The following is a 27,365-nucleotide window of genomic DNA, read 5'->3' on the forward strand; positions in this document are numbered from 1 at the left end:
TTTAAAAAGAGCTTGAATTCCCATCTGCATCCTCACCGACCCCGTCTTGCTACACTATAATGTCATACATTTTTTTGATGAAAGGACTTCACACTAGTCATTTGTAATTGGTTTCGTAAAAAATCTTTAAAAGCCATGACATTTTGGTTTAATTCTACCATGAACAATTTAGCCTACATTCGTCTATTGTCAACACAGCAGAAAAACCATTGGAGCCTCCCGTCCGTCCATTCAGACATCTACCACACACGCTGCACACACAAAGCCTCCAGTATTGTGGACAATCCCTCACACCCCTCCCGCAACCTCTGTGCCCTCCTACCAGCTGGGAAAAGGTATCGTGGTACACAGGCCAGCTCCACCAGACTCTGTAACAGCTTTTTCCCCACAGGCTTTCTGGCTCCTCAACACCCGGGTACCTACTGCACCTACTCCAAATCTGGAAACCTAGTTCTGTTTTGCCAAATGTCAGTCATACTGTCTGATGTATTCTTTGCACAATCCTGTAAAGTAAATTGCACATGGCCCTTTATGTACCCTGTCAGAAATGTCTATGTCTACATTGCCTATAGCATTGTCTTGTCAGTGTCTTGTCTGTATTCACACCGCAGACCTGGAGAACGATATCTCGCTCCTCTCTGTATACTTGTATATGGCTGGAATGACAAATACACTTGAACTAAAAACCTCCCACAAGGTCAAAGCAACACTGGGGTGGCTCAAGAATAAAAATTTAAATTTGTCCTTGAGTGTCCTGGTCAAAGTTCTGACCTCAACCCCGTCGAGGATCTGTGGCAGTTTGAAAATTCCGGCCCACAAGCACTGTCACAGAAACCTAGAAGCAAATCCGCCAAGAGGAATGGGCGAGAATTCCTCCTAATCAGTGTGCAAAGCTGGTAGACACCTACCCCATAAGGAACAAGTAATAGGTTTATTCCATGCTGAAAAAAAAGAAGAAAGAGAACACAACGTTTCGGCCTTCTTCAGGTGTCACACTGAAGCACTGTATATAGTATATAGCACATATAACATTGATCCTTATAGATGAAGAAGATGACAATCCTTTATAAATATGTAACCCTGTTCCAAAGTGTGCAAATTAACCTTTGCACAAGATGTGAAAGGTGCAATTACACAAGTATCTATTTTAAACACATTAGAGGTGGTGTGTAAATTTTGTCACATGCTTTTCAATACATGTCCATTAGACTTTTGTAACTAGGGCACATAACGCAACCTGTTTTTTAAGGATAATCTTACCATACAAATCAAACTCTAAGTCTTTCATACCAAAAAGTCAGTGAAGTTATCAGCACTGTTGCTACCAAAAAACAGATCTGAATTAAAAACAAAATAATTTAAAAACATTTCAAGATCTTATTTTTTTTACAGAAGCAGTCATTATTTTTCTGTAGATAGAGCCACAGATTCTGTCCTGATCTGTTTGCAAAAGGAACCTGAACTTGATTACTCATTGCAGAGTTTGTTTGCTTCTAGGCAGACCTACGGAAGACAAAAAGCAAGTTTTTCTGGTCAATAAAATGTTGGTACTCTATAAATGTTGTGATACTACAATAAATTAAACTGAAATGACTATTTTTATTGAAATCTAAGGCCAAAGGAAAATTTTCACTGTAGACAAAGTAGATTCTGATTGATCATATTGGATATTGGATAAAGAGTATATAATATTGTTTCTGCACTGTGTATTGGTACAATTAATGAACATTTTAAAACAAACCACAAAAACTTAATATTTGTTCTATGGAATCAATTAAAAAACAACCTGTAGCTGTTAAGGACAGCTGGCCATTCATGACTTAATCAGAGTAATTGACTTAATGTTAATCCACCAGAAGTCACATGCTCCAATTCTTTACACACTGCTGATTTAAGATGGCTGTATTAAGCCTGTTGAATCATGACCAGGGATGGCCACTTCTGAATTTCAGCAAAGACTGCAGTTTCTTTAACATTGCAGTCACCGTAAGAACATATAATCTGCAAATGTGAGGGGCTATTTAGCTCATTAGGTTGTTAGCAGCTACATTATCTGAGGAATTTAACCAACCATTTTGTGAATGAAGTAATGGTGTTGATTTTGACAACATGGCTGAGTAGCTTGTTCCAGACTCCCACAATCCCTTGTGTAAAGAAAAGCCTCCCGTTTTCAGTGCAGTTCATATCAGAAGCACTAGAAGCTTCCGTTAGTGTCCTCTGGTTCATGTTTCACTGTTGACTCTGAAGAGAAAGGTGAGTATTTACAATCAACCATAAGATCCTGTACTTCAGCCAAAAGAGACCGAAACGTTGTGGAAAGCAAAACATTTCAAAACACATAAGAGATTCTCAGATCAATTAGCTACTGAACACCCAATGAGCTAGACAGCTAAAATGACCTCTCACAAATATCTGTGCTCTTCTTTTATTAACTGGAAAAAAGAACTGTCAGTGGTACCTATCTGACTACTGTTCGGTACTTTTCTGGAAAAGCTGCGCTCATCACTGTTGTATAGATGGTCAACCTAGAAAAGAAACAGAGGAAACATCTCAATGCCACAAGCAATAATAAGGTAAGAGCTTTATTTTTCCAATGTCATACCATTAGCTTACACACAGCTCTCATAAAACAGCGTTTTCCACAAGACAAAAACAGCCTTGGGGGTGAGGGAAGTTAACACCAGGCCCGACTAGATGGCTGTATTGACATGCAAACCAAGTTGCTATAGTATTTTCATTAAAACTACTCTACAGTATGTCTGCCACACAATGTTCCAGCCGAGAGGAAAATTCGACATCAATTACTAAGCTAGCTCTCAAGGGTTCAAGACCTTAATGTGTGAGATTTTCTGTCGAAAACCGAGATGGTACAAATATACAGTTTGTTTTGATGGCTTCTTAAATTCATGCACAAAAAAAACCATCAGTTAATTCATGGAATTGCAAATCTCTACATCAATTTCAACATTTTACCTCCATTACTTCATTTTTACAATCAACTTAAACTTGATGCACAGGCACGAGATTTTCAGGTCATCAGCTGGGCTTTTCCATTGTGAAATATACCTGGCCTGATCTTAAGATGTAGGATTTACATTTCACAGTTCACAGAAACACCTGCATCACGAAACCAGAGCCTTGCCATATTTTCTGTGAAAATCCAAAGAGAGTTCATATTTTACATGGTTTCTCGCAGTTGTATACATAAGGATCCTCTGGCCAAACGGATATGTGAACGCCAACAAAATGTACATGGGAATCCACACTGGAATACTGTTTCGTAGTAAAACACCGCAAAATCAGTTGCCAGCCTGTAGCCATGATCATTTGATCACGCTATTGCGATGACGTTATCATTTGATAAAATGTTTCCATGTAAGCAGTAAGTACAGGTGAAGGCCTGAGCCCTTTTCAGTATTTAGAAACGCCCTTGCGGAGGGAGCCTGAGGAGACAATGGAGAACACAAATCCGAAGGATGGCATTTTTGGGAAAAGTTATGCCGTTATACAGTATATTTCATGTTTGTTGGGAGATGTCTTATCCTCATATCCTCATTTACCAGATCTGCTGACAACAGGGAGTCTGGCTTGCACTGTTCACGAACTGGGCTTTTTTATCGTGAAATATACCTGGCCTGATCTTAAGATGTAGGATTTACATTTCACAGTTCACAGAAACACCTGCTTCCATTTATGGCTCCCTAACTCCTAAAACCTGTGTGTGTTTCCACCAAGGCATATGTGCAAGACTCATTTGTGTGCTTCTTCATTAATGTCCTGAAATGGTAGATGCAGCTAAAGCAGGTGAATGCTTTCACAGAAGTTATCCATTTAATTTCGGTCAGAAAACCTCAAGAACTTTAAAACCACTCAGAACGTTACTTAAAGCTTGTTGTAATTTCTATTTTTGTCATACAGCAGTATTGGTCTTTAGGTTTCTTCTGAGGAAAAATGTTAATCAGCTCAGCGTTTCTTTTTCAATTAAAGATAATGTCATACTGCAGAAATATGTACTGAAGTACAAAATATGTCTTCCTTCATCATTTACTCCCTACAAACAGTTTATCCTGCTAAAATATTTTATATTGTATTCTAGCACATAAGATACCTTCTCAACATTTAAGTTAGGCTCTTTACTTTGCAATAACCCATACAGCACATAACTTAAAACAACCAACTGACATTTGCCGGTAACCAGTGGTTACAGAAACTGCTTACTCACCTGCTTATCGATTTTAGTGACAAAATCTGCAAAAAACAAAAAGACACTTGATTCAATTGACAGAACGATTTACTGAATGTGTGAGGTTCTGAAGGTTTCTCCTGGGCAATAAAGGGAAACTGTGTGGTGGAGGAAAAACAAAAAAAGTCCGATTTGTGAATAATGGGCTTGCTTCACTGGAGCACAGATAGAAAAAGACAAGCACGAGAAAATTACTTCTGCATAGAAACATCATTGGATTCTGATTGAAACTAATGAAAATATGTACTTTTTATCCTACCTCATAAAGAGTATCCAGATTTATATGTGCTTGTCCAGTGGCATTCAGCGCTTCGATGGCTGGGGTTCTGAGGAATTTAAAGAAGATCCATGTGTGAGTCTGTCAGTTACCGTGGGCCATTTCAAACTGGCTACACTGCAGGCTAAAAGATCAGCCTTCAGAGCTCAGGTGGACCGAAAAAAAAAAAAGACAAACCATGCACTAAAATATGGTTAACCTACCTACATTTTCTAACTGTTTTATCCAATTCAGCTTCAAAGAGGATCCAGAGCCTATCCCAGCAAGCAACAGGCGCAAGGCAGGACACACACACACACACTGCAGCCAGTTTTCCCAGAAGCCAATTAATCAACCGGCATGTCTTTGAACTGTGGGAGGTAACTGGAGCACCCGGAGGAAACCCATGTAAACATGGGGAGAACATACGAGCTCTGCAAACAGTATCCAAACCATTGTGGGACAACGGCGTACTTTGAGAGAAGACCACAATAGCAAAATACAAAACACATCAAAGAAGGGGGCTTCCCCAAGAACGAAATAAAGAGGAAAAGGTTTTTAAGATAACAGAAACCATCTGATCACTGGGACAGTTTATGTCATGTCCTGTCCTTTGCCAAACCGCTTTATACCAAACGGTGTCGTGGGAAGCCGGAGCCTACCCGGCAAGTAACAAGAGCAAGGCAGGGTACACCCTGGACAGGACGCCAGTCCATCGCAGGGCAAGTGCAAGCCAATCATACATGGGGACAATCTGGAGGCCACAGTAAAGGCCGAGGTGGGAAATTTGGCCCGGAGTAGGATAACTCCCTACTCTTATCGAGAAATGCCCGGGGATCTTTAATGACCACTGAGAGTCAGGATCTCCGTTTAATATCTAATCCGAAAGATGGGGGACAGTTTATGCTCTGGCAAAATGTAATCCAAGCCTACTTCACTCTGTAAGCACACGTTCTGCAAATAAGCACATGCAAGTGCTTACTGAAGGAATTTCGGCATCCACCTGACCTTGTAACAGACTTTACTTGGCATGCGCTTAGACTCATGAACAAATGTCATCACGTCTCAAGATAGTAACTTAAGAATCCTCTCCGAGATGGTGTTGTTAAGATTCAGGCAAAATCCCACCAGTCACAACTAAAAGCAAACACAAAATACCCAAAAGTGTGCTGTCACAGGATGATTCCTAACCGTGTGTTGGCAGGGCTCAGAAACACTGAGTACATTTGTGACAGACAGGGTTGGGAACGGTCTTCATCTGCAAGGGCTTGTATTGCTGTTGCATATATTCTACATGAAGTAGCCGACATGCTATATTTCTAGAAGAAAATAATATCAATCCTGCGCCCATCAAAGTCAACAATGAAAGCTCTGCATACGGGTCCAAGGCATCATTCAGTCCTTTTTTACTCCAGAGATGGGTCTGCTCTTAATTTGCTGAAAGTCTTTGTAAAAGTATGAAGATGCGCATGAAGTCGAGGGCAAAAAAAAAGATGCGGAGAACAAAAAACAAAAATTAATTATACGGCTTTCATTTAAAACTGTGGGATTTCCAATGGGCCATAGTGTGAGAGGAAAAGGGGAGCAAATTGTGCACTCGTGGATCAACATATTTTCAAAGTTTTATGAGTGAGGCTAGATTAGAAAAAAGGTAGAAAAGGGTGAAAACACACCTTCGATCATCAGATGGAGGAGGAGTGGTCCAGTGGTCATAATTTGTCTCCACTCGGTACCACCTATAGCAAAAAAGCACAGCTTATTTCTTACCTTTTTCAAGAAAAATGGTGGTAATGATCAGATTTTAAATGTACAAGAAAGGGCAAATATGCAGCTATTTATATTTCACTTGTGATTGCCTGCCCTTCTCTAACAGTGAAGTTTCCCTTTCATTTCTGTCCGGAACGATAAAACACAGCTACCCACCTGCCCATTGCTCTGCGACTTGCTTAGTAAAATGACAACCATTTTGAAGTACATTTTCATGTAAATATTAATATTGTGCCATGCATACAGTTTATCCTGCTAAATAAACAAATATCCTCCTCTAAACAGTTACAGATGGATTGAAAAGAACCAACATACTGTGTACCAAGTATGAGACATTACATTTCTGAAAACAAAATAAGGTGAATGCTTCTGTACGTTACACCAGGAACAACTATTTTACAGCCAGTTTTCCTTTAGACGTCAGTCCTAACACCACTAATGACGACTGACGAGATCAATTTGGTTGCTTTGGGGGAACTATTATTCGGGACAGTTGGACAGTTCTGCTGCAGGTTGGATCATTTTTTTAACTGTAATCCTTTCTTGCTTACTGTCCATTGATGGGATCCAGAGGCCAGATGTCTGCAGGTCCCCTCCTGTTCCTCGTCACAACCACCCCTTCTCCGGGCTGCACCCCAGCCACGATGTAATAGACGTCGCCGATAATGGGGATCTTGGACAGCCTGAGCACCGCATCCTGAAAATCCTCAGCATCTTCAAGCGTCTACAGGGAATCAAACTCTTCTCAGTGTGTAGGAGAAACAGCAGATTTTTTTAAAAAAAGAACAGGATACTGTTAAAAATGAAGAAAGAGTGCTTTTTGACAAAAATATCCCATTTGACCTACTTTTCTCACAAGCCAGCTGACTGGAGAGTATCTCATCAGGAATCCGGCGATGAAGTTCTCCCACCAAAACCCCTGAGCTGTGAATAAACGCACAGAGACTGTTTGCTCAACGTGTTGCAGAAACAAGCTGCTCTAATGTAATGTGAAGAAATGGCTCAGTAAGGACTGAGTTTTAACTGCATCTTACAATGGGGCTCAGATAAAACCTACCGCGTTTATCTCCGGATATAGTGAACTTTTTGGAACTCTGTCCCGTCCACAGGCCGACATAACCAGTGAAGGTGGTTCCTCTGTACACCACCTAAGTGCAGATTGAGAAATGCTCATTTCACATTTTCCCCACCGGAGGGGCGAATGCACTCTTCCTGAAAAAACTGCAAGCTCACAGGCGAGTCTGGTGACTCACAGCTGGGCTGTGACACAGGAACCCCAAGCCACCCCACCACTGCAGAACCCAAATGGCAGTAAAGGTTCATGCCCGGACCACGGGACCCAACCTGCTCTCCAGACAAGCACCTGTACTGGAGGAGCCACTCAGGATCCCCACACTGTCTTTTACTACGACACCTGCAGCAGCTTTGAAAGTCTTGGATGAAGGAAACAACTGTACATGATGCGCACCTTCAAAAACAACAATATACTGTGCACGCCCGTGGTGAAGACAGGGGTGGGTGACAAAATCAATCAGGATACCTGTTCATTCCTGACATAGAGAATATCCACTGTAATATTCTTCAGAATGTCCCCATATGGATAATCCAAATTCCTGCCATGGAAGATATTTCCTTTAGTGTCCTGAGCTACAACACTGGTGCAGAACCTAGGAAAAACACAACAGAAAAAGATTTTCAAGGCTGCATTTTGCTCATCTCAGATCTACACCTTAGGAAAACTTTAGGTTTAGCTTTTTACTGAAGAAGACAGATCTGGAGTACAATGGTAAAGTACAGTTAGTGGCATTTATTAAAATACTAGACTTTCTGTGCTGCACTGTGCTACCTATTGCAAAGGTTAATTTAAGAGTTTCAGACCTTTAATTCTCTGCTATTACAATGTCAGGAAATGGAACATTTTTGACATCATATTTAAAATAACAGAGCTGTGCAACAACAGGAGTTTTTTAAAAATATCTAAAGTTTATATTTATATGTTGCTGTATATACTGTTACAATGAATTAAGACAAAAACAAAATACTTATATTGCAAACCAGAACCAGATCTCACATACAAAATAAGCCAATAAATGCAATTAAAAGCACAAGTACTAGGAGACAAATAACGGCACCTCTAGGTGTGTTCAATTCAACATCAAAGGGTCATAATCACTCTTTCCCAAAGTATTTTTACTGGAAAATTACAACTGCAGAAAGACCATTTGTTCATTCCAATCAAGTAAAAATAAACAAGTTGCAGGAACAAGTTTTTCTCTTTCTATAAAATCAAAATCTTCTCTATAAAAAAAGATGGATAAGGAAACACTTGATTACAGAACGTGTTTCTTTTATACTGAAAAAGAATAGGATGGCACAGTGGCTAACATCGTTGCCTCACGGCTCTCGGGCTCTGGGTTCAGTTCCAGATCTGAGATGCAATCGGCCTGGAGTTTGTATGTTCTCACCCAGTCTAAAGACATACTGGTAAGGTAACTGACTGGGAACAGACTGTGGAAAAAGCAGCTAAACATGAATGGATAAAGACGAACCTTACGAAAAAAATCAACGCATTTTAGTTGGCGCCTTAAAATCATCTTAATGACACAACGGGAGCTGTCCCCTTCAACCTAAACAATAAACACTATGAAAAACATCAGCATTCATTTTCTTAGCAAAGTACGTACGCGGTTATCTCGTAGGCAAAGTTCAGAAGGATGACGTCAGCCAGGCTCATCCCGAAGCCTGAGGACACCCCACGAATCTCCCCCGCGTAGGGCTGAGGTATGTACTTCTCCAAAGCGTCTACTGCTGGAGTTATAGCGTGGTGGACCCATTTCGGAACTGTGGACCTGAAAGAAAACAAGGTAAATGACAGAAGCGGTTTCATGTCAAGGACTCTGTGGCTACCTCGTGTACGGTATATTCTCCCTCGGGAAACACAAGGGGAAAATGCTGAGGTTATTCATTCCAATTATTTTGTGCGGATTTTCTTAGCACAAGCAGGAAGCTCCTGTTTTTGCTCGTTTGCAATTGACAAGCATCAAATACTCCCTGCGGACACCTCCCGGAGCTCAAACTTCTTAACACCTTCAGTCCCTTGCAAAGCTTTTTATCCGATTCGCAAAGCCACTGCCAGCGTGAACTGATCAACATAAAATATCCATCCTGCCAGTTTTCAAATCCTTTAATACGTCTTTCTGCATGTATTATATATGCGAACCCTTTATTACGATATTTCTTTTCTAACTGCTTCACCGTACGGGATTATAAAAATGTTTAACATAAAAAAATTTAATTTAAACTTTTCCCCCGAATTTTGATAAGGCGACAAACGAGTGTTAATAAAACTATAAAACACACCATGTTCTCCATAAATCTATAAGGGAACAAGTAAAAGGTTTATTCCATGCCGAAAAGAGAAGAAAGGAAACAACGTTTCACACATCCGAAGAAGGCTCCACAGCCGAAACGTTGCGTTTCCTTTCTTCTCTTTTCGGCATGGAATAAGCCTTTTGTTCCTTCGCGGCCTACGCATGCTGCCTCAGCTCCCTACTTTAACTACATAGATCTATACAAGGCTGGGGTCTGAAGTCTAGCGCTTAACTGTCATGTAAAATCCTAAAGCCGCACAGAGGAATTGCAACAGCAGCTGAATTTACCGGCAAACCAACTGGGTAAATCTGGGAGATGAAGAAACTAGATTACCAAACAGTCTATTTAGAGTTAAGTCAAGATGTTGATTATTAAATTAACATCGTAAGCCCTAAAAGTTTTGTATTAAACTGCAAGTAAACGTAGATACCTGAAAGGAAAGCGACAGCTTTAAGAGAAGTCGAAACGCATTCTAAAATAAAACTAACATTTTTGCAAGATGTAACCCAAAAATGTAACGCGAAGTAGATACCATACCATTCATAACACAATGAGTAGGATTCAGTCTACATTAATGAACATTCTAACAATAACAGTGCACAGTGGGTCAAGAAAAAAGTATATGTTGTTGTGCTGTGAAAGTAAAACAAGCTTCGCGATTTTATTGATAATGACATGAACTTAACCCGTCATTCGAACTTACTCGATTATTGCCGTTGCTGCTTTCCTGAAATAATCTTTATCATAATGATTGACTATTGATAGCCATCTCTCCTCGGGCGGCAGATCCAAGCTCAGGTTAAAGACTGGAGCAGAAACGTCCCCTGTACAGACCCCACTTAGACAGAGCAGGACCACCAAGGCTACGAACATCCTCAAGCCCAGCTGCAGCTCTCCGGCGTCAGTGCGCCTCCAGGCTGTGGAAATCGAGCTTTAAATTCTGCGTCGGAGAGTGAAGCAACACAAACACCCAGGACTACAGATAAGCGCACACGTGTGATTAAATGTGCTGCTGCCCCCTGGAGGGAAAAGGAGGCTATATACTCGTGATCGATCGATCCATCCATCCATCCATTCATCCATTTTCTAACCGCTTCTTCCAAATCAGGTTCACAGTAACGGGCAAAAGGAAGGACACACCCTGGAAGGGACACCAGTAGTACACGGGCACACACATAGATATGCACACATTCACAGGAGTGCCAATTTTCCCAGACGCCAATTAACCTACGACTATATCTTTGGGCTGTGGGAAGAATCTGGAGCACCCAGAGGAAACCAGGTGAACACTGGGAGAACATACCAACTCCACTCAGATTGCATGCCAGGAATTGAACCCAGGTTCATCCTGGGTTGTTAGCTATTTACAGTTCTCAGCTGTAATCCTGATTGGTGTGATGCGACCCAGCATTTGTCATTTCTGAAGAAAGAAGTACATGGTGTGTGGTATAAAAGCCTTCTCGATGATTACAGCTAGTGTTTCTTTTCCTGTCTGATTCTCCCAGAGGGACTAGAAATGTCACTTGCTAGCTCACCAGTATAGCTTGGAAATGCTCTGCTTCCACCTCCTTGTGGTTTTCATCATACCATGACAAACATGTGCTAACAAAACACCAACAAGGCATGCAAGCCATGAAATATCTTCTGGAAAAAAGACAGCATTGCACTCATTTTTTACAATACTGACCAAGTAATTCGCCTTTTTTTTCTGCAGGTATGGGGTGTACATCTGGGAAAGTGCAGAACTAAAAGCCAAGACATGTTTTACAATTACAAGCCTCTTTACCAAAGGATTACCTGAAGTACAGGTAAATAAAATACATTTGCACCGCAAGAAAAAAATTCAACTTTTTTTTAATAGATAACAGAATCCTGCTTGTAAAATGGTTTGTACAAAACTGGCTAATTTTATAATGGAAATACAAAGAAAAAAAAACAGTTTAAACAAGAACAGACACTCCAGAGTGCAGGCTGTTTTCATCAGTCCGTCGAGATTTGCATGTGGTGCAGAAGGATTATTTCAGTTCTGTTGCCTGGTGTTGTGGAAGCTACTTCATGTGCTGTTTCTTCTTTTTTAAGAGGGCTTCCCTTAGAGCAATCTGAAAAAAAGAAATGCAAAAACCATATAAACAATCATAAAAAGACACTTGGAAAAGATACAACTAGGATTTTTCCTAAACTAAGAATAAGCCAGGACAAAGGGGTTCACTTCTTTAAAGTGTACAATTAACTGTTTCTTTAGTACCTGGTAGGTTTCTTATCAGCTAATGATTGCAAAAGTGTTCTAAGCACCTGTTCACAGACCAGGCTTCAGTGTTTTGCTTTTAAAATAAAGAGTTACTAAGAGTTAGCAGACATTGTAAGAAGCAGTGTGTCGGGAGAGGATTCCAATGATGTATATTGACCAGCAGATCTTATAAGTGTTTTCAATTACAGAAAAACAAAGTTCAGTGGTACTGTCAGATAACAGCGTTACAAAACTGTTACAAATATATATCCTTAATAACCACATACCCAGCACCAGTTTACACAAATGTCCAAAATACATGATTTGCAAAGTTTGGGCTAATAATTATGATTACAGTTAATGAATTTCTTAATGATTGTGAATACTTTGGAAAAAGTGAATTAAAAACCCAACGAATTTGTCCTCTGAGATGTGTTTCGCCTCCAGACTCTTAATTAACAGTTTTCCCCAGATTCTTTCATACAAAACAGAAAAGGCGGTACGATGGCCAACAGACAAGTAAATGCTGCCTTTTAGGTCCTAAAAAAAGTTTACCTGCTTCTCCCTGAATGAGCGCTTGCCCTTCGTCCGAATGTTCTGGCTGTATCTCATCATCATGAAGTTCTTCTTCTTCTTCTTTTCTTTGTTGGTGGTGCTGGCAAACGGGTTTAGCTTTGCTCTCTTTTTAACAAACTCTTTCCTGTCAGTTCTTCCAGCCTAGGGAAAAAACACCGGTCTTTCAGTCCGTTCTTTAACAGCCCATTTGGCATAGGGAGCCTTTCAACAACAGCAACAGCAACAGCAACAGCAAGCTACAGGTGCAAGGATAGCCGAAAAGCACTACTTTCGTTTTCCTGCAGAAACAAAGTGATCCACGTTCGGGGAAATAGACCACCAGCAGTCATAATGCCGATGTGTTAAATACATCTTCTCAGCACGAGGGTAACTGACATGTTACTGCAAACTGCAAAGCTGAAGAATACGTTTCTTACCATGGCTGTTGCTAGCCGGGTTTCCTTGTCAGATTTCGGTTTCTTATGCAGATGTTCAATATTTCTCAAAGAAAGCAGCTCCCCTCTGAAACAATAAAATGATGTCTGTCTGTTTATTGTACTTCGATATAAATAAACAGTTACCACATGCAAAGGCTAGGGATTTTCTCTAATTTCAGTGCGAGTGCGGTTAATTTTGTATACATGACTTTATAAACGGCTTGGCTAAGCCGAGGCTACGTCTACACATTTGAACCTACACATCCTGTCCTCTAGATGAAGAAGCAGACCTTTGTACTTTACAGCAATGTGTAGTAAAAAAAAACAACGCACAGAGGAGAATGGCATGAATCTTCCAAAGTTAGGAGAGGACATTAAGTTTTCTCCAATAATTTGCACGTATCCAATACCGCTCCCACCCTGCGTTTCAGACCCAGGTTTCAAACGGGATTGAGGCCGTTGAAAAAAACAACACACCTGCTTTCATCATCGCTGTCCGCGCTCTTCCTCTTCTGATTCTTGCCGGGAGCGGAGCTGACTTCCTTGGCCAGCTGGGCCAGGCGGATCTTCCGGAAGTCCTCCTGAGTCAGCAGGCGGCTCGTGCTCATGGCCACAGCCCTGGCCTTCCTCTCCTCGGCCGGTATGCTCTGGAGCTTGTCCGCCTGAAAGCACACGAGGACTGGCTTGCTCACCCGCAATGTCTCTTATGTTCAGTCTTTACCAGGGAAAAAACGTGCAGGTGGGGAACATCAATGTGTTACATTAATGGCAGTAAAATGATCTCAGGGCAAAGCCTGCTGTAATCTTGACAATCCGAACTGTGAATTGCTACCACCGCTGCCGTCAAGCTGAGAACAACATTCACACTAAAGGAAAGTCAATCTTCAAGGGGGAACTGCAGTCCCAATTTCTCAGACCGGTTGTTAAATCTCAGTAACAAATTAAAACTCATTGACGTTATCGCAAAAATTGGACAAATTCCAAATCAAGCACCAAATCGTAAACTTTGTAAAAGTACTGTCAGTCGCCATGTTGTCGCAAACCCCTGGTCCCGTCAAAGATGAGAGCGAGAGTTTGAGAGGATTGTGACGTGAGGCGGCCCTTCCTGCTCACTAGTCACTGTAATGACTGATGTAATGCACGAGTGAATAAGTACTGGTTGTACCGCAGACATTTCACTGGAGGAATGTTCCAATGAGATCTGTATACAGAGTTAAAAATAAGTTGCATTTGTCTGCTACACCGTTTCGTAGTCGAGTATTTCTATTGGATTAAAAGAGGTGTATTCACAAACCTGCTTGTTAACGATGTAATAAGGCCGCTTCACATCGGTAGAAGTCTTGTTACCTCATTCTGAATCACGGAATATTGCGCTGCACATACCTGGAAAGTTTGGCTATTGGCTATCATTGCAGGTTGAAATGTGCTCATCAGTGCCGATTCAGTTCCCCTTTAATTACTACTGTTGTGTACAGAACTTTACTTGAAAGAGTGAATTGTATCGGATACAGAAATACAACTAACATTACATTAAATCCTACAGTTGCATTTTACCCTTTTGTCACAGGTGCTTTTTTTTATCAACTTATATATTTTTTCACAAAACACCAAAAGATGCCACAGTCTGTTCTGCTGGTAGTTCAAGTGTGAAATCTAGCATTTAAATGCTCAGTGTAAAAGAACTGTAGTTTGAATAATTTTGCTTCATGTCTCACTATGATAGCAGGCACACTTTCTGCAATGCCAATTTGGTATGAATAAAATAAAAAAAATGCATACTTACAATCGCAGTCCATATTTAATTAGCTATATTCTGATTACCGTTAAAGATTGCTGTTAAGTAGGGAAAACCTTATATTTGGGTATGTGATTTCTAATCAAATTTCATTCAGCACCAGCTTTAAAAGCACCAGAAATTAAATGAGAAAAACTGAATCCTTCAAAATGTATTCAGACACAAACCACTTCCTCCTGATCTTCATCAGATGAATGGTGTACGTCGATCCATTCTCCATCTTCATCTTCCTCTTCACTAATGCTGGCGCTCTCCCATCCTTCTGTGTGGGAAATACAGATGAGCTCATCAACACTTACTCAGCAGCCATGTCACCCTGCAACTCACAGTGGCAGCCCACTGAAGCTCAGCAGGTGTGAGTACCTGGATGGGAGACCTCCTGGGAAAAAACTAAGGTTGCTGTTGGAAGAAGTGTTAGTGGGCCAACCAGGGGGTGCTCACCCTGTAGTCTGTGTGGGTCCTTATGCCTCAGTATAGTAATGGGGACACTATACTGTAAAAAGGCACCGTCCTTCGGATGAGACATAAAATTGAGGTCCTAACTCTGTGGTCATTAAAAATCCCAGGATGTTTCTCGAAAAGTGCAGAGGTGTTACCCCGATGTCCTGGCCAAATTTCCCCCTGGCTTTTACCAATCATGGCCTCCAAATAATCCCCATCTATGAACTAGCTTCATCACTCTGTTCTCCTCCCCACTGATACCTGGTGTGTGATGAGTGAATTATTATTATCTGTTGCAAAGCAATATCTAAGCACTGCTGGAGGTAATTCTGGCCTGCACATCTGTCTGGTCTTGGACCTTTTAAGAGTCAGAAAATTATATCCCTCACCTTCATCACCATCCTTTTCTTGCTCCTCTTCCAGGACCTCTGCCCCAGGGATATGGTCTTTCACCTCCTGCTGTCCGTATTCAGGAATCTTGGCATTTAGAGAAGCCTCTGTCGGTTTGCCCTGTCACCGAAGGAAGACAGCATTCAGCAGTCAGGACACAGATTAGTTTTACCAGGGAAACAGTTAGCAGGGTTGGTAAAGAGGTGTTTTTCATAGAAATGTAATTTAACAGTCAATGAGTGACCGTCTTTAAATTGCAAATGGACATGTAAAATATTGAACCAGAGCTGTGTTGAGTGTTCCGGGGAATACGTTTAGTTTCTAACTGAGAGGTACAAGCTGAGTTCTGGCACAAATCAAGCAAGGGATAACATTGTACTGTACACTAGTAAGGCCTTGTTTAGAATATCAGGGACAATCTTGGTCACAAAGTTACAGAAAATGATGATGCAGCTTTAGAAAGAGTCCAGAAGAGAGTGACCACACATACATTCCCAAGCTCAAAGGAAAGCTGGTCTCCGATTGGATAAAATAAATTAACCTACCAAATGAGCTATTTGGGCCAAAAGGCGCCACTCGTTTGCATCTTTTCGTATTGTTTCTATCTATTAACTTCCCATTGTGAATGACTCATTTCCCAGGAAAAATACTACTAGAGGGTCACGAAGGAGGCAATTATAATGTCATGCAAATTTAAAACAAATGACTAGATTTTACGCAACAGGGGCAATGGTTTTTAAGATAAAGGACTTTTAGGGTAAGGCGCGTCATGTTGTTATCCTACCGTTCAGTCGCTGAACTTGCCTTAAAAAAAAAAGAGAAGGCTAAAACGTGGTTTTATCCCAGAACGACACTGAAAATAATTAAAATGGCTGTACGTACAATCTGCTTTCACACTACTTGTACTCTTATCTGTAATCAATACATAAACGTGATGGGTAAAACGAAGATAATGAATTTGATACAGTAATTCAGGAATCCATCCATGGTCTCACCCTGTCCCGTTTATGCAGCATGTTGGGATTCAAAGTCCTGAAAAGTTGAATCAGCCCCCTTGCCGACATCATGACATCTAAGAAAAGGAAAAATGGTGGAGACTCAATTTATAGAAAAGACCACAATAACACGCTGGAGACATGACTCGCCTTCTCAGAGCCGAATCGATTGTCTAAACCCACCCAGGTCAAGTCGGAGGTTTTAACTTTGTGGGACTGGCTGCACTGAAATTCTTCCAACAGGTAAAAATACTGTCCCTCTCCGCTCCTCTATGCTCCTGCTTCCCAGTAAATATCTACAGCCACCTCCCCCCTTAAGACTGAAACGTTAAATAACACAGCATTTGACTGCGGAAAATCGGACAAGTGCGTGTTCAGTATTCCTATCACCTGGTGCACCGGCACACGTTTGACTGAGAGAAAACAGCAGTGCAGTGAACAGGCTCTGCTGCAGCAGACACAGAGGAAGGACTTACTCTTGTCTTTGTGGCTTTTATACTGTGCAAGGTCCTGGAGGAGGTCCTCTGTCATAGCAAGGGGGCACCTGCCCACCACCTCTTTGATGGCATTGATGCTGCCAGGAGATGTAGAAAAACGACAGCAGTATTCAAGATACGGCAACACTGCAGCTCCTGCATTGTCTACAGGCCTAGCTGGCCACGCGGGGCCTGAGGGCAGCAGCCTTAGAGGGTGTCCTAAGTCTCTGCAAACCATTCCTCGCTTGAAACCTGGAACCAACTCTTTTGAGCATTTTAGGAGATTACTGGCGCCGCTGGGTTAAGTACTCGTGTGGAAGGAAGAGCAGAAGAGACAGCAGCCCCCCAAGACTAAGTGTGTCCACAGCCAGCTTCTATCACACCCACCCCCCGATTCACAATGCTCTGTCTGGAAAACCACTGCATGTCACACCGGGATTGTGTCTTAGCCAGACATCTCACAGCTTCAGATGAGGCAGAAAACGAGGTCCTGATTCTCCATGGTCATTAAAAATTCCTGACAGAGAGGATCAAAAACCTAGGCGCTGAACTGAGTAAGAAACACAGAGGAACACCAATAAATCACTTAAAAACAAGTGATCTACAGCACACAGCAGAGAAACTCGAAACCGGACCAGAACATTCCAAAAACAATTACTTCACAGAACTAAATACGAATTCTAATTTTAAAAACTCAGTTCCAAGGAATTCTAGTCTATGCATGAAAGTGTAAACACAGCTAAATATAAAATGACCACTTCAGCTGTCACACGTTTGCTATGCAGAATGGATTAAAATCATGTGAATCATGAGTGAACACCAATAATTCTGTGGGAAGACTGGGGAAAAAAATCTGTAGACCTCAGGATGGTACATATAATAAGCACATACATTTTGATGTCTTTCTTCCTCGTGTCTCTGGAATGGTTAGATAAAGAGAAGAAACGGCAAGCATCTCCACGTACCCCACAGTCATCACTTCGCCCGAGTTCCTGTCTGTGACAAAGTTGTTTGCAATTGTCATCACCACTGGCTGGATAGTCTGCAAAAGGCACAAGGGATATGTGCACTTCAGAAAAACAAAGTCTTCCGCCAAACTTCCTGAACCTTATTACAATATTATTTAACCTTAAAAAAATAATAAAAACTGTGAAAGTGAAAGTAGCAGTGAGAGTGTCATCCATACAAGACAGAGACTCCTGTAAATAAGACAGGACATGACAGCTGACAGTTTATATCTGATACCTTATTTTGGGGAAAATGCATAGCCCAGGGACTGAAGTAATTATTAAAAACTGTGCTTCCCAGTTTCATTAATAAAATTTGTACAATGAGCTGGCATCTCTTGAAATGCGAACGAAGCTGTGAGGCACAGAAACAGCAGAGATGTGCTGCTTCCATCCTCGTAGTTCAATCCCGAATCAGAAGACGTGCTGACCCACCTCTGGAGGCACCAGCTGATGAGAGGCTTGAGCAGCGCACAGAAGAATCTTGGTAACCTCTGCGCGTGAATAAATATTTGGGGGGAAAAAGAAAAAAGACATCTTTAAAAAAAACTTTTTTGTAAAACTTAATCTGAAAGTTACCTCGCTGCTGAGGGGAATAATGTTCAATCACCAACATCCAGTACAAGTGTGTGCATGCTTTTTAGGACACAGGAATCAATTACACACGACTATAATTATCATGAATTTATTAAGACATCACTTGTATCCAAAGGAACTTACATGTGTACTTTTTAATACAGAAGGGTGTTTTAGTGGAATAAGCCGAGTAAAGCACCTTAGTTAAAGGTAAAACAGCAGTGTTGCACCTGGAAGTTGAATTCCACCCCCACTGACTCATGGAAATGCCTTTATGCAATGATTTCTCTCTTTTTCAAGCAAGGGTAGACAAATAACAGCCAATAAGTGTGTCTGCGCATGCAGTTGGTCCTTCTGAAGACTGGTTTACTGTGCAAGTCAATCCAGACGTTTTAAAACTTCAATTCAAGATAACATAGGTAATCCCATACTGTGTCAGCAGCACACTGGTCTTGGTCTACACTTGTGTTTGCAGGATGTAAGGATGGATATACACTAGGAGCACTCAAGCTACTGTTTAATTATTCACTGTTCTAATGCTTTGAACCCGATTGCAGAAAAGGACTATATTACCTCTCTGGTGCGGTTGTAGAAAACGTTGCACAAAGGGATAGAAGTTGAAAAGGAAAAGCTGCAGAAGAGACACATTTCTCAGTATTCATGACAACTTCTGGAAGCATCACATAAACCAAAGCATTATAATAAACTCTCTGATCAACAGAAACTGTTTCAGCAGGTGTTACTCTCCGTTCACTACAAAAAAGGTGCCCATACAGACAATACACCCAGAAAGCGGTCGCAGCAATACTGTTCCAAGAAGCATCAAATCTATGCATTTAGAGAAACTATCATTTAAATACAATTTTACTCAAAAGAAAATTGTCTTCTTGAAGGTAAGCAACCCTCTCATCTACAGTAATGCTATTGTACAATCATCTGTTGGTAAATTTTGCTATCCTTGTTGTATTGGGCTGCACCATGAAATACATTTCCTGCAGAGGATAATAAAGCTTGAACTGAAACTAGAAGTAAGAGCTCCAGACTCAAGGTACATGCCCACACCAGGGCTGCACATTTCAACTCAAAAACAATATCTTAGTGATGAAATAATTTACCTCATGAATTCCGACTAGCCTTGAAATGAGCTCCATCATCATTATCTTCACCTCAAACCGTTCTTTAGAATCTTCTAACTGTTTTAAAAGTTTCTCAGCAAAATCTGGAAATAATGCAGAAATGTTAGTATGAGTATAACCACAGTGCATCCTTAACTTCAGTGTTTTCATTTCAATTAGTTGTGGATTTGGCAAGTATATTCAAAATAATCTAATAAATGTAAATGATTTATTTTAAATAAAAAATACTGGCAGCGAGCAAAACCCTTTCACAAGGTACTGAAAATAAGAATTGTAACTAACACTGCATTGAAATGAATTGGTTTAAAGAAAAATACGGCTGCGAGAGAAGTCTCACTTCCCACTCAACAGAACAGCAAAATGAGATTAATCAGCCTGATTGCAAACACTACTAAATGATCAGATTATTAATTTAAAATGTTACCCTGCGGATCGTGAATCAGATGGATGGCAGAAAAATTGAAAACTTCTGCACGCTTTTTCTTCTTATTTTTCTGTAAAATAAAAAGCAAAACTTAAGACACCGGAGTAGCACAATCTTTCAATCTTTGAAGTCACAGTATTTTACTTTTATTACATTCTTGGAAAACAAAATATAAAAGCACATACTGAAGATCCATCAGTCCTGCAGTCCAAGAGATTTTAAAGGCTAAGCATTAGAAACGATACTCCCAAAGTGGGTCAGGACTTTACATTTGGGACGAATTGGATCACAAATGCTTCATTCCAACATTCCAACATTCCAAAATGTACAATCGGGTTTACTGATCAGAATCTTACTTTGAGAACGTTCAAGGCCTTCTCCATTTTCTTCTTGTTTTTTGAACTCTTTTTTCCTGTTGAGTACCTCAAAATGAGGTCTTTTGCTGATGGTCCATCATCCTGAAAAGAAAGAAAAGTAATTTGATTTTTGTAGCTGTACATACACTTGGTCTAAAACGCCACATTCCTCTCCTGTGAAATGTGAAATTCAGACTTGCCTCTGACTCAGAATCACTGTTCTTCTCATCTTCATCTTTGCCCAAGAAGAATTTTAAAGCTGCCACAAGAATCTAAGGAGATAATACAGCCATTTTCAAACAACTGATATTTTCTGGCTCACAAATTGGATTAAATGCGAATTAAATGTAAAAATTGGATTAAATGTGGCTCGGTGGATTTTTTGCCATGTTAATATGAACAAACAATAACAAAACTCTGACCGGGATTTTACAACAATGTTAAAATATTATACAAGAAAAAAGGGAGACGGAAAGCAAAGTTCATTACAAGTTACATCTAAAACTTAACTCCTTTTAGCTTATCAGACTTGGCCTTTAAGACAATTCAGAACTCTGCAAGGTATTAAACAGTTTAGAAAAAGCTCTCACTGCGTAATCCAAGCTATACTGTAATTTCCTTGTGTATTTGTGAAGTCCTACAATGACTTTTCTGTCATTCTGTCTTTTTCTGTCGTTTTGCCTTCAATAAAGTAAACTGATGGGTGGAAAGATTCAGCATTAGAAAGCCCACCAGCTGTCGCAGGCTTTACATCTACCTCAGGAAGAAATCAAGACGTTCTCACCTTTGTCACTTTGGAAAAGCATGCCGTTGTAATGACATTGACTGTTTTAGCGTCATTCCTGCAATAAAACAAATCGGAGGTTATCTCCAGGTATACTCCAGGATAATGGATAAATAATCATATACATACAGTTGCATTTCAACAAACACCGCTCTAAGAGGTCAGTTACCCCCCAAAAAAGTGTCTGATCATAAATAATGTTTTCTTGTTTCATGTACAGTACTGTGATTTTTTTAAAACTCTCACTGCTTCTCATTCTATAGTTTTATCATAGTCCATTTGTAATCATATTAATCAATCACGTAGACACACATTTAACCAGCAGTGTAAAAGTACACAGTAAAAGTGCCACTCAGTAGGCAGCACTCATTCCTTTTTCTGCCTTAGACTATATTTCCAGTGTAAAGCTGAAGGTACGAATCAGTATGGCACGTTTTGGGGTTTTATTTTTATGACTTGCTACATTTGTCAACATCAAGGCAGCCAAATGTCATCTATTGTATTCCATTTTACACCACTTAAAATATATGATGCACAACATACGTACTATAATAATGCTATAAAACATGTAAATTATCAGTACAGTGTTTCAACTGAAAAGAAAATATTTTGAGATGGTAAAGAACACCCCTGGGGCTGACTTACCAAATATTCCTCTTGTAGAGCTCTATCATTACATCCAGAGATATCTTGGCTGCTGTAGCATTGCTGTCTCTCAACATCGTGTACATGAAATTTTGCAAAGTCTGGGAGAGAGAATTCAAGGTTACAGCAGGCTAATCCAGGCCTTGGTCCCTTTCTATGCTGCAGAGTCATGGAAAAATACGGAACGGCACTCACTGTGTTCACTTTGTTGTTTTTATGCTTGGCGTTGATATTCTTGATGTCGGTCACAATGTGGGTGTACAGAGTCTGCAAGGAACAAGCGGAGAACGGGGGTGAGAGGTTACAGGGGCATCTCTCCAGGTCGCTGGCGGGCGAACGGGGTCTTCAGCTCACCTTGCGAAGGAGCTTGTCGTGGCATCGCAGAAGCTCAAAGAAGAGCTCAAGCAGACCTGTTGGGCTGATGAGGTCTTTGTTTCGCAGTAGAATGAGGGCCTTGCAGAAGGTCTAGGCAGAAAAGGAAGAAGACAGAAACGGATTCAAGCACACAACATGTCAAGCTACTGGCCTTGAAAAAATCAGTGGCATAAAAGAGAACATGACTTTTTTTAAACTTCAGAAACCAGAAAACACTTGATTTTGTTTTTAACACTGTCATCACATCCCATTAAGTGCTTCTGTGTTTTTTCCCTGCAAATTTTAAAATTGGTCATGCTTAATTTTTTTTTCTTTAAATGATAAGTTGAAAACATCTGACCTGATTATGATGTTGAGAAGCTTTGAAAGAAAAAGCTGACATTCTTCTAAAATCTAACTCTTATAGCTGATATTCTCCTACTTGCAAGCGCAAGTGATCCCATTACTCCAATCCTGGAGTCCTTGCACTGGCTTCCTGTCGACTTCAAAATCTTCATGCTCACCAATAAGGCTCTGCATGGCTTGGCACCTCAGTACCTGTCGGAGCTACTGTAGCCCTACTCCTCACCTCACAACCTTCGCTCTTCTAATTGTGGTCTCCTACCTGTCCCCCAAGCCCGTCTACACTCTGAGTGACAGGGTCTTCTCCTGTTATGCCCCAAAGCTCTGAAACTCTTTCCCCAAGGATATCAGAGAGTCACCTTCTCTAAACTCCTCAAAACTCAAAACGTTCTTCCTTAGAAGAGTCTTTACTTAACTGGCTCTGTTCTTTACCCCTCTGCTCCTGCTGTACTCAGTACCTCCATCTACAGTCTCCTCTCATTGTGTATGTCTTATGTATCTTTTTTTATTGTTGTTGTCGTTCTGTAAAGCGCTTTGAGAAGCCACCTTTAAAGGTGCTATATAAAATAAAGTTTAGTATTACTTAAATACAATTGATGGTATTTCTTTCAACTCTCAAGGGCTCCTGTGGTTCCATACCATTCTCAGGTCATGCTCCAGGACAGTGTGGTGACACAGAAGCAGTTCTTTTAATTCCTGGGGGAAATTGGCCAGTTGCTCTGAATAGCAATGTGCAACCTGTAAAACAAGAGCACAGAATCTAGACATTACCCAATTTAATGTATTCCAGACGGCTTCATCCTAACAGATCTGGACTTTCAAATGCTTTCCTTTCCGATAAAAAAAGATTTGCGCTGCATATTCAATTATGCCATGAAGAAACAATGGAATCATAACAAAGGATGAGCGGTTTAAATTTCTTAAACCATATCCCCTGACAACAAGCAATTAGCTACCATGCTTTACACTGAGAACACTGAACACTTAAGACTTAGGAGGTTGGAGCAGGAAGTCCCATTAACATGTGAGCTTCAAGGGAATGAGTAAAGGTTAATTCCACACTGCACAGTAGGAAGAACGAAAAAAAAATCACAATTTCTGTTGTGAAGCCTTCTCCACAAATATGAGGAATATTCGTGAAGAAGGATCCAACGCCTTCTCAGTTACACAGTCATGCAAAGCAACACATACAATCTTACAGACTGTGGGACTGCAATCATTAAATAAAAAGATAACTTTGCAGAAATGGAAGCAGTTAGTGTCATCAATATTTCAATACAGCGATTGGCTGTACTCATATTCCCCGGAGCTGGTCTTTCTGTGGGCTTTAAGGCAGTCACTAAAGGCTCTTTAGCTTTTAGGAGGATATATTAAAATGCATTACCTGGGCCAAGAACATAACCAGTTCAGCCAACTCCTTATTTGGCTTATTGGGTTTAAGCTTGAAGATCTGAACATTGGACTGGTAGTGCCGATACTGCTGCAGGAACTGAAAGATACAAAGAACGAGACTGGCTGAACGTAAAAAACAATCCTGACATCACCTTTCAGTCTGAAATCCAGGTCAGCAGTCATACTGTGTTTTTAGGCAAGTCTGTTTGTTTAAACGACAATGAATGCAGTCCCCTGAATTGTTTAAAGACGTGGGCCAGTGTACAGCTTGGTTTTGCAGTACATCTAACCAGACTAAACCAGCCTGGTTAGATGTACTGCTATTATGCAGCTAATTAGTCAATCAGCCTGGGAGGAAGGAAAAAAACAAAGTACACCAGCCCCTACAGGAATTGGGTACAGGATCCCTTATCTGGAGAACTCCGACAGCTTGGAGGTGTTTAAGGAGACAACAGGTCACAGATGCAGTCAATGGCTCATCCTAAAATGAAGATATGTTTTATATAAACTATGATCAGCTACACAGCTGGGAAACAAGACATCTTCACAGCACTGTGAACACCAAAGGTCACAGTAAAGATCAGAGGTGACACCAGGATCATTTCACTGTCACCGACTGTTAAAACAAACCTGTCAACATTAGAGGTGATGAGAAAAAAAATACAGACAACGTACTAGCTCTTTGGTCTCATTGATTACTAACCATGTGAGTTATGGCAGGTAGAGAACTACAAGATTTTAACTAGACTAAGCAGTGGGGACAGGAACTATCAAGCATGTAACATGTTTCATTTTGATTACCAATTTCTGAATTGGTTGTGGGAAAAAGCTTAAGCACTACGAAATAGGATCTGCGAAATTCAGGAGTACTTTCACTGTTAACAAGAGAAGTATAAAAAAAACACAACCTGACCTCTAATAATATCAATATTGGACTGAATAAAACCCCCAGAAGAGCCATAGACTCTTCTAAAGTTGTGTTATTAACTGAATCTAGATGTTCACGGAATGTTTAAGAAAAGAATTCTAATATTATTTTGTCCTTCTTCTATACATCACAGAAAAACACTAACCTGGCAGCACTGGATTTCTAGAAATGTATATGTGATTGTAGTGATTAAACAAATGCTTGGGGTGGAGCGGTGGCTCTGTGGCTAAGGATCTGCGCCTGTGGCTGGAAGGTTGCCAGTTTAAATCCTGCGGCCGGCAGAGGAATCCTACTCTGTTGGGCCCCTGAGCAAGGCCCTGAACCCCAGCTGCTCCAGGGGCGCCGTACAATGGCTGACCCTGCGCTCTGACCCCAAGCTTCTCTCCCTGTCTGTGTGCCAGTGTCTCATGGAGAGCAAGCTGGGGTATGCGAAAAGACGAATTTCTAATGCAAGACATTGTATATAGCTAATAAAGTGACCTTATTTTAGCTCTCTAAACAAAGACAAATAACTGTCACAATATGGGATATATTCCCCCATCCATACTTGAGTTTGCACTGTTAGGATTCTTATGGAACAATGTTGAGAAATGTACCAAAGGAAGTCACGTGTAAATGACAATTCCCTCTTTTTTTTTGTGGCTTCACGGTGATCTAAAAAACAGCTGCTATCCAAGGCAGAATTCCAAACCAAAGAGTACTCTATACTAGTTAGCTGAGCACAACCATGAGGATATATCAAACAGGATCTAAAGAACAAGGCTGAGCGCACAGATCTTGAAATTCTGCAATCTTACTCCACTTACTCTTGCAAGTACTTAATGCAAATCATACTTCAGGCTAAATGGTGCGACATACTCAGGAATGTGTAACTGGTTTGCAAATTACAACTGAAGGTCCAATGCACAAATTTCATTATGAGTGAGTAAAATGACTTGTGGCGGCGTGGAACAGTGCCGAAGGGAGGTAAGAAGGTTAAATTTTCCTAAGAAATGAAAAGGCCCAAAGGAAACGAATTTCAAATTCATGCGCGTACGTGTCTAAATACTGTATACTTAAAACAAACACGTGATTCCGTATGAACTGCCATTCACTGAAGGGCTGGACAGTTTTCTATTAGATTATCGCTAATCGCTAATTTGAGCTATCAAATCTGGTCAGTATATTGACATATCGTATTTGCAAATTCAGACATAACAGGCAACGTCCTTAAAGGCACACATTTTCAGAAAAAAACTATGCTTCTTTTCCTTTTTTGATATAAGGTTTTAAACAGGAAATTATGCACCTGTGATACTATAAAAGATATACATTTTCTTCTAAAACACGGAGCATAAAGACAAACAGGTCTCTAAACGAGTATTCAAAAAACGTGTATTAGAAAATACAGATAATGTAATCAGTAACAATTATCAGTCTCGACATAACCAAAAGAATCAATACTATTTCTCGACCGATGATTACTCTTCAAGATAAATAAGAACGTTATTCTTTGAACCAGAACAGCCAAGTCTAAATCCCTATAGGAGAGCAGTTGTCCAGGTGAAAAATAGGTAAGCCAGTAAAACATGTAAGTGAATATGTACCTTAACATCTGGTCACTACTAGAAGATTGAACGCAAAAACAGTCTTGAGCTACAACCTTAAAGTAAGCTTTAAACGTAGGTCTAATTTAACTTATTATGAACTTATGTTTAAATGCATACCGAGACTAATCCGATTTGTTGATGAAAGCATAAACTTTAGGATGTCATATATTAAAAAAGAAAACATGTTACCTCTTCTGTATAAGACTGGGGATCTCTTTTGATTAAATTCTGCAACTGTGGAAGATTTGTAGGCAACTTGTTGTTATGCCTTCCCGACATGACTACGACTGAGTTGTTACTTGTAATGAAAACGTTTTTTGAAAGTTTATTTTTTCACTATTCCAACGTGCTTTACAAGTAACTCGCCATTTTGCTACGTTTAATCCCGTGCTACGGGAAGAGAGGAGTACCGAACAGTACGGACGGTGACAAATGCGTTTAAAAATTACAAAGAGAGGTACAGTACAACATCCTTGCTTACACGAGCAAAACGTGGTTTTACGGATATAAAAATATAAGCGATAGAAACACTAAAAATGATTATTCTGTTTTCCAATAACGTGAATTAATTAAAATATTAATGCTGATAACTCAGAAATATATATTAAATATCTAGTTACCGTGACTGATTAACTTGCTCTTGTGAGTATTATTATGTTCATATCTGTTTCCTTTTATATTTATAATTTATATAATACAGTACTGTAATACTTTAATTTTTAAACCACATTCATAACTTTGTGAGTTGCTTATTATTATACAATGCTTTTTGTTTGTACACATTACTTAATATTTACATTTTTCCCAGGCACTTTGTGTTAATCACCACGAATAAATAAAAACTATTTAACAACCCA

General features: G+C 40.3%; 2 protein-coding genes across 2 annotated transcripts; both read right to left on the reverse strand.

Annotated features, from left to right (window-relative positions):
- Nucleotides 1-2,458: 2,458 nt before the first annotated feature.
- LOC148837364 (N-acylethanolamine-hydrolyzing acid amidase-like) lies at nt 2,459-10,511 on the reverse strand. Its single transcript, XM_088911621.1, has 10 exons — nt 10,342-10,511; nt 8,951-9,115; nt 7,807-7,933; nt 7,324-7,414; nt 7,114-7,190; nt 6,818-6,990; nt 6,173-6,235; nt 4,503-4,569; nt 4,223-4,248; nt 2,459-2,525 (listed from the first exon to the last, which is right to left on the reverse strand). Exons 1-10 carry the CDS (start codon nt 10,509-10,511, stop codon nt 2,459-2,461), a joined length of 1,026 nt encoding a protein of 341 aa, XP_088767747.1.
- A 965-nt stretch (nt 10,512-11,476) lies between these two features.
- On the reverse strand, nt 11,477-26,891 carry sdad1 (SDA1 domain containing 1). The gene is made up of 22 exons (XM_088911786.1): nt 26,698-26,891; nt 23,984-24,088; nt 23,239-23,337; nt 22,237-22,347; nt 22,078-22,149; nt 21,883-21,983; nt 21,238-21,295; nt 20,654-20,725; nt 20,454-20,555; nt 20,098-20,167; nt 19,653-19,756; nt 19,111-19,168; nt 18,397-18,455; nt 17,920-17,996; nt 16,955-17,052; nt 16,479-16,555; nt 15,483-15,603; nt 14,820-14,914; nt 13,335-13,519; nt 12,858-12,942; nt 12,421-12,582; nt 11,477-11,737 (listed from the first exon to the last, which is right to left on the reverse strand). Exons 1-22 carry the CDS (start codon nt 26,785-26,787, stop codon nt 11,687-11,689), a joined length of 2,052 nt encoding a protein of 683 aa, XP_088767912.1. The 5' UTR covers nt 26,788-26,891; the 3' UTR covers nt 11,477-11,686.
- Between the last annotated feature and the right edge of the window lie 474 nt (nt 26,892-27,365).

Source organism: Atractosteus spatula, chromosome 3 (genome assembly GCF_055471065.1).
Source record: "Atractosteus spatula isolate fAtrSpa1 chromosome 3, fAtrSpa1.hap1, whole genome shotgun sequence".
Lineage (NCBI taxonomy): Eukaryota > Metazoa > Chordata > Actinopteri > Semionotiformes > Lepisosteidae > Atractosteus > Atractosteus spatula.

Bases quoted from the DNA above. Each gene is read 5' to 3' on its own strand.
- LOC148837364 (XM_088911621.1), bottom strand. From the start codon at position 10,511: ATGTTCGTAGCCTTGGTGGTCCTGCTCTGTCTAAGTGGGGTCTGTACA. The intron at 7,934-8,950 runs GTACGTACTTTG...TGTTTTTCCTAG, and splicing joins TTTGCCTACGAGATAACCGC to GTTCTGCACCAGTGTTGTAG. The intron at 6,991-7,113 runs GTAGGTCAAATG...GATTCCCTGTAG, and splicing joins TCAGCTGGCTTGTGAGAAAA to ACGCTTGAAGATGCTGAGGA.
- sdad1 (XM_088911786.1), bottom strand. From the start codon at position 26,787: ATGTCGGGAAGGCATAACAACAAGTTGCCTACAAATCTTCCACAGTTG. The intron at 21,296-21,882 runs GTAAGTCAGCCC...GTTTTATTGCAG, and splicing joins CTCTACAAGAGGAATATTTG to GAATGACGCTAAAACAGTCA. The intron at 13,520-14,819 runs GTTTGTGTCTGA...GTGTGCTTTCAG, and splicing joins ATGAAGATCAGGAGGAAGTG to GCGGACAAGCTCCAGAGCAT.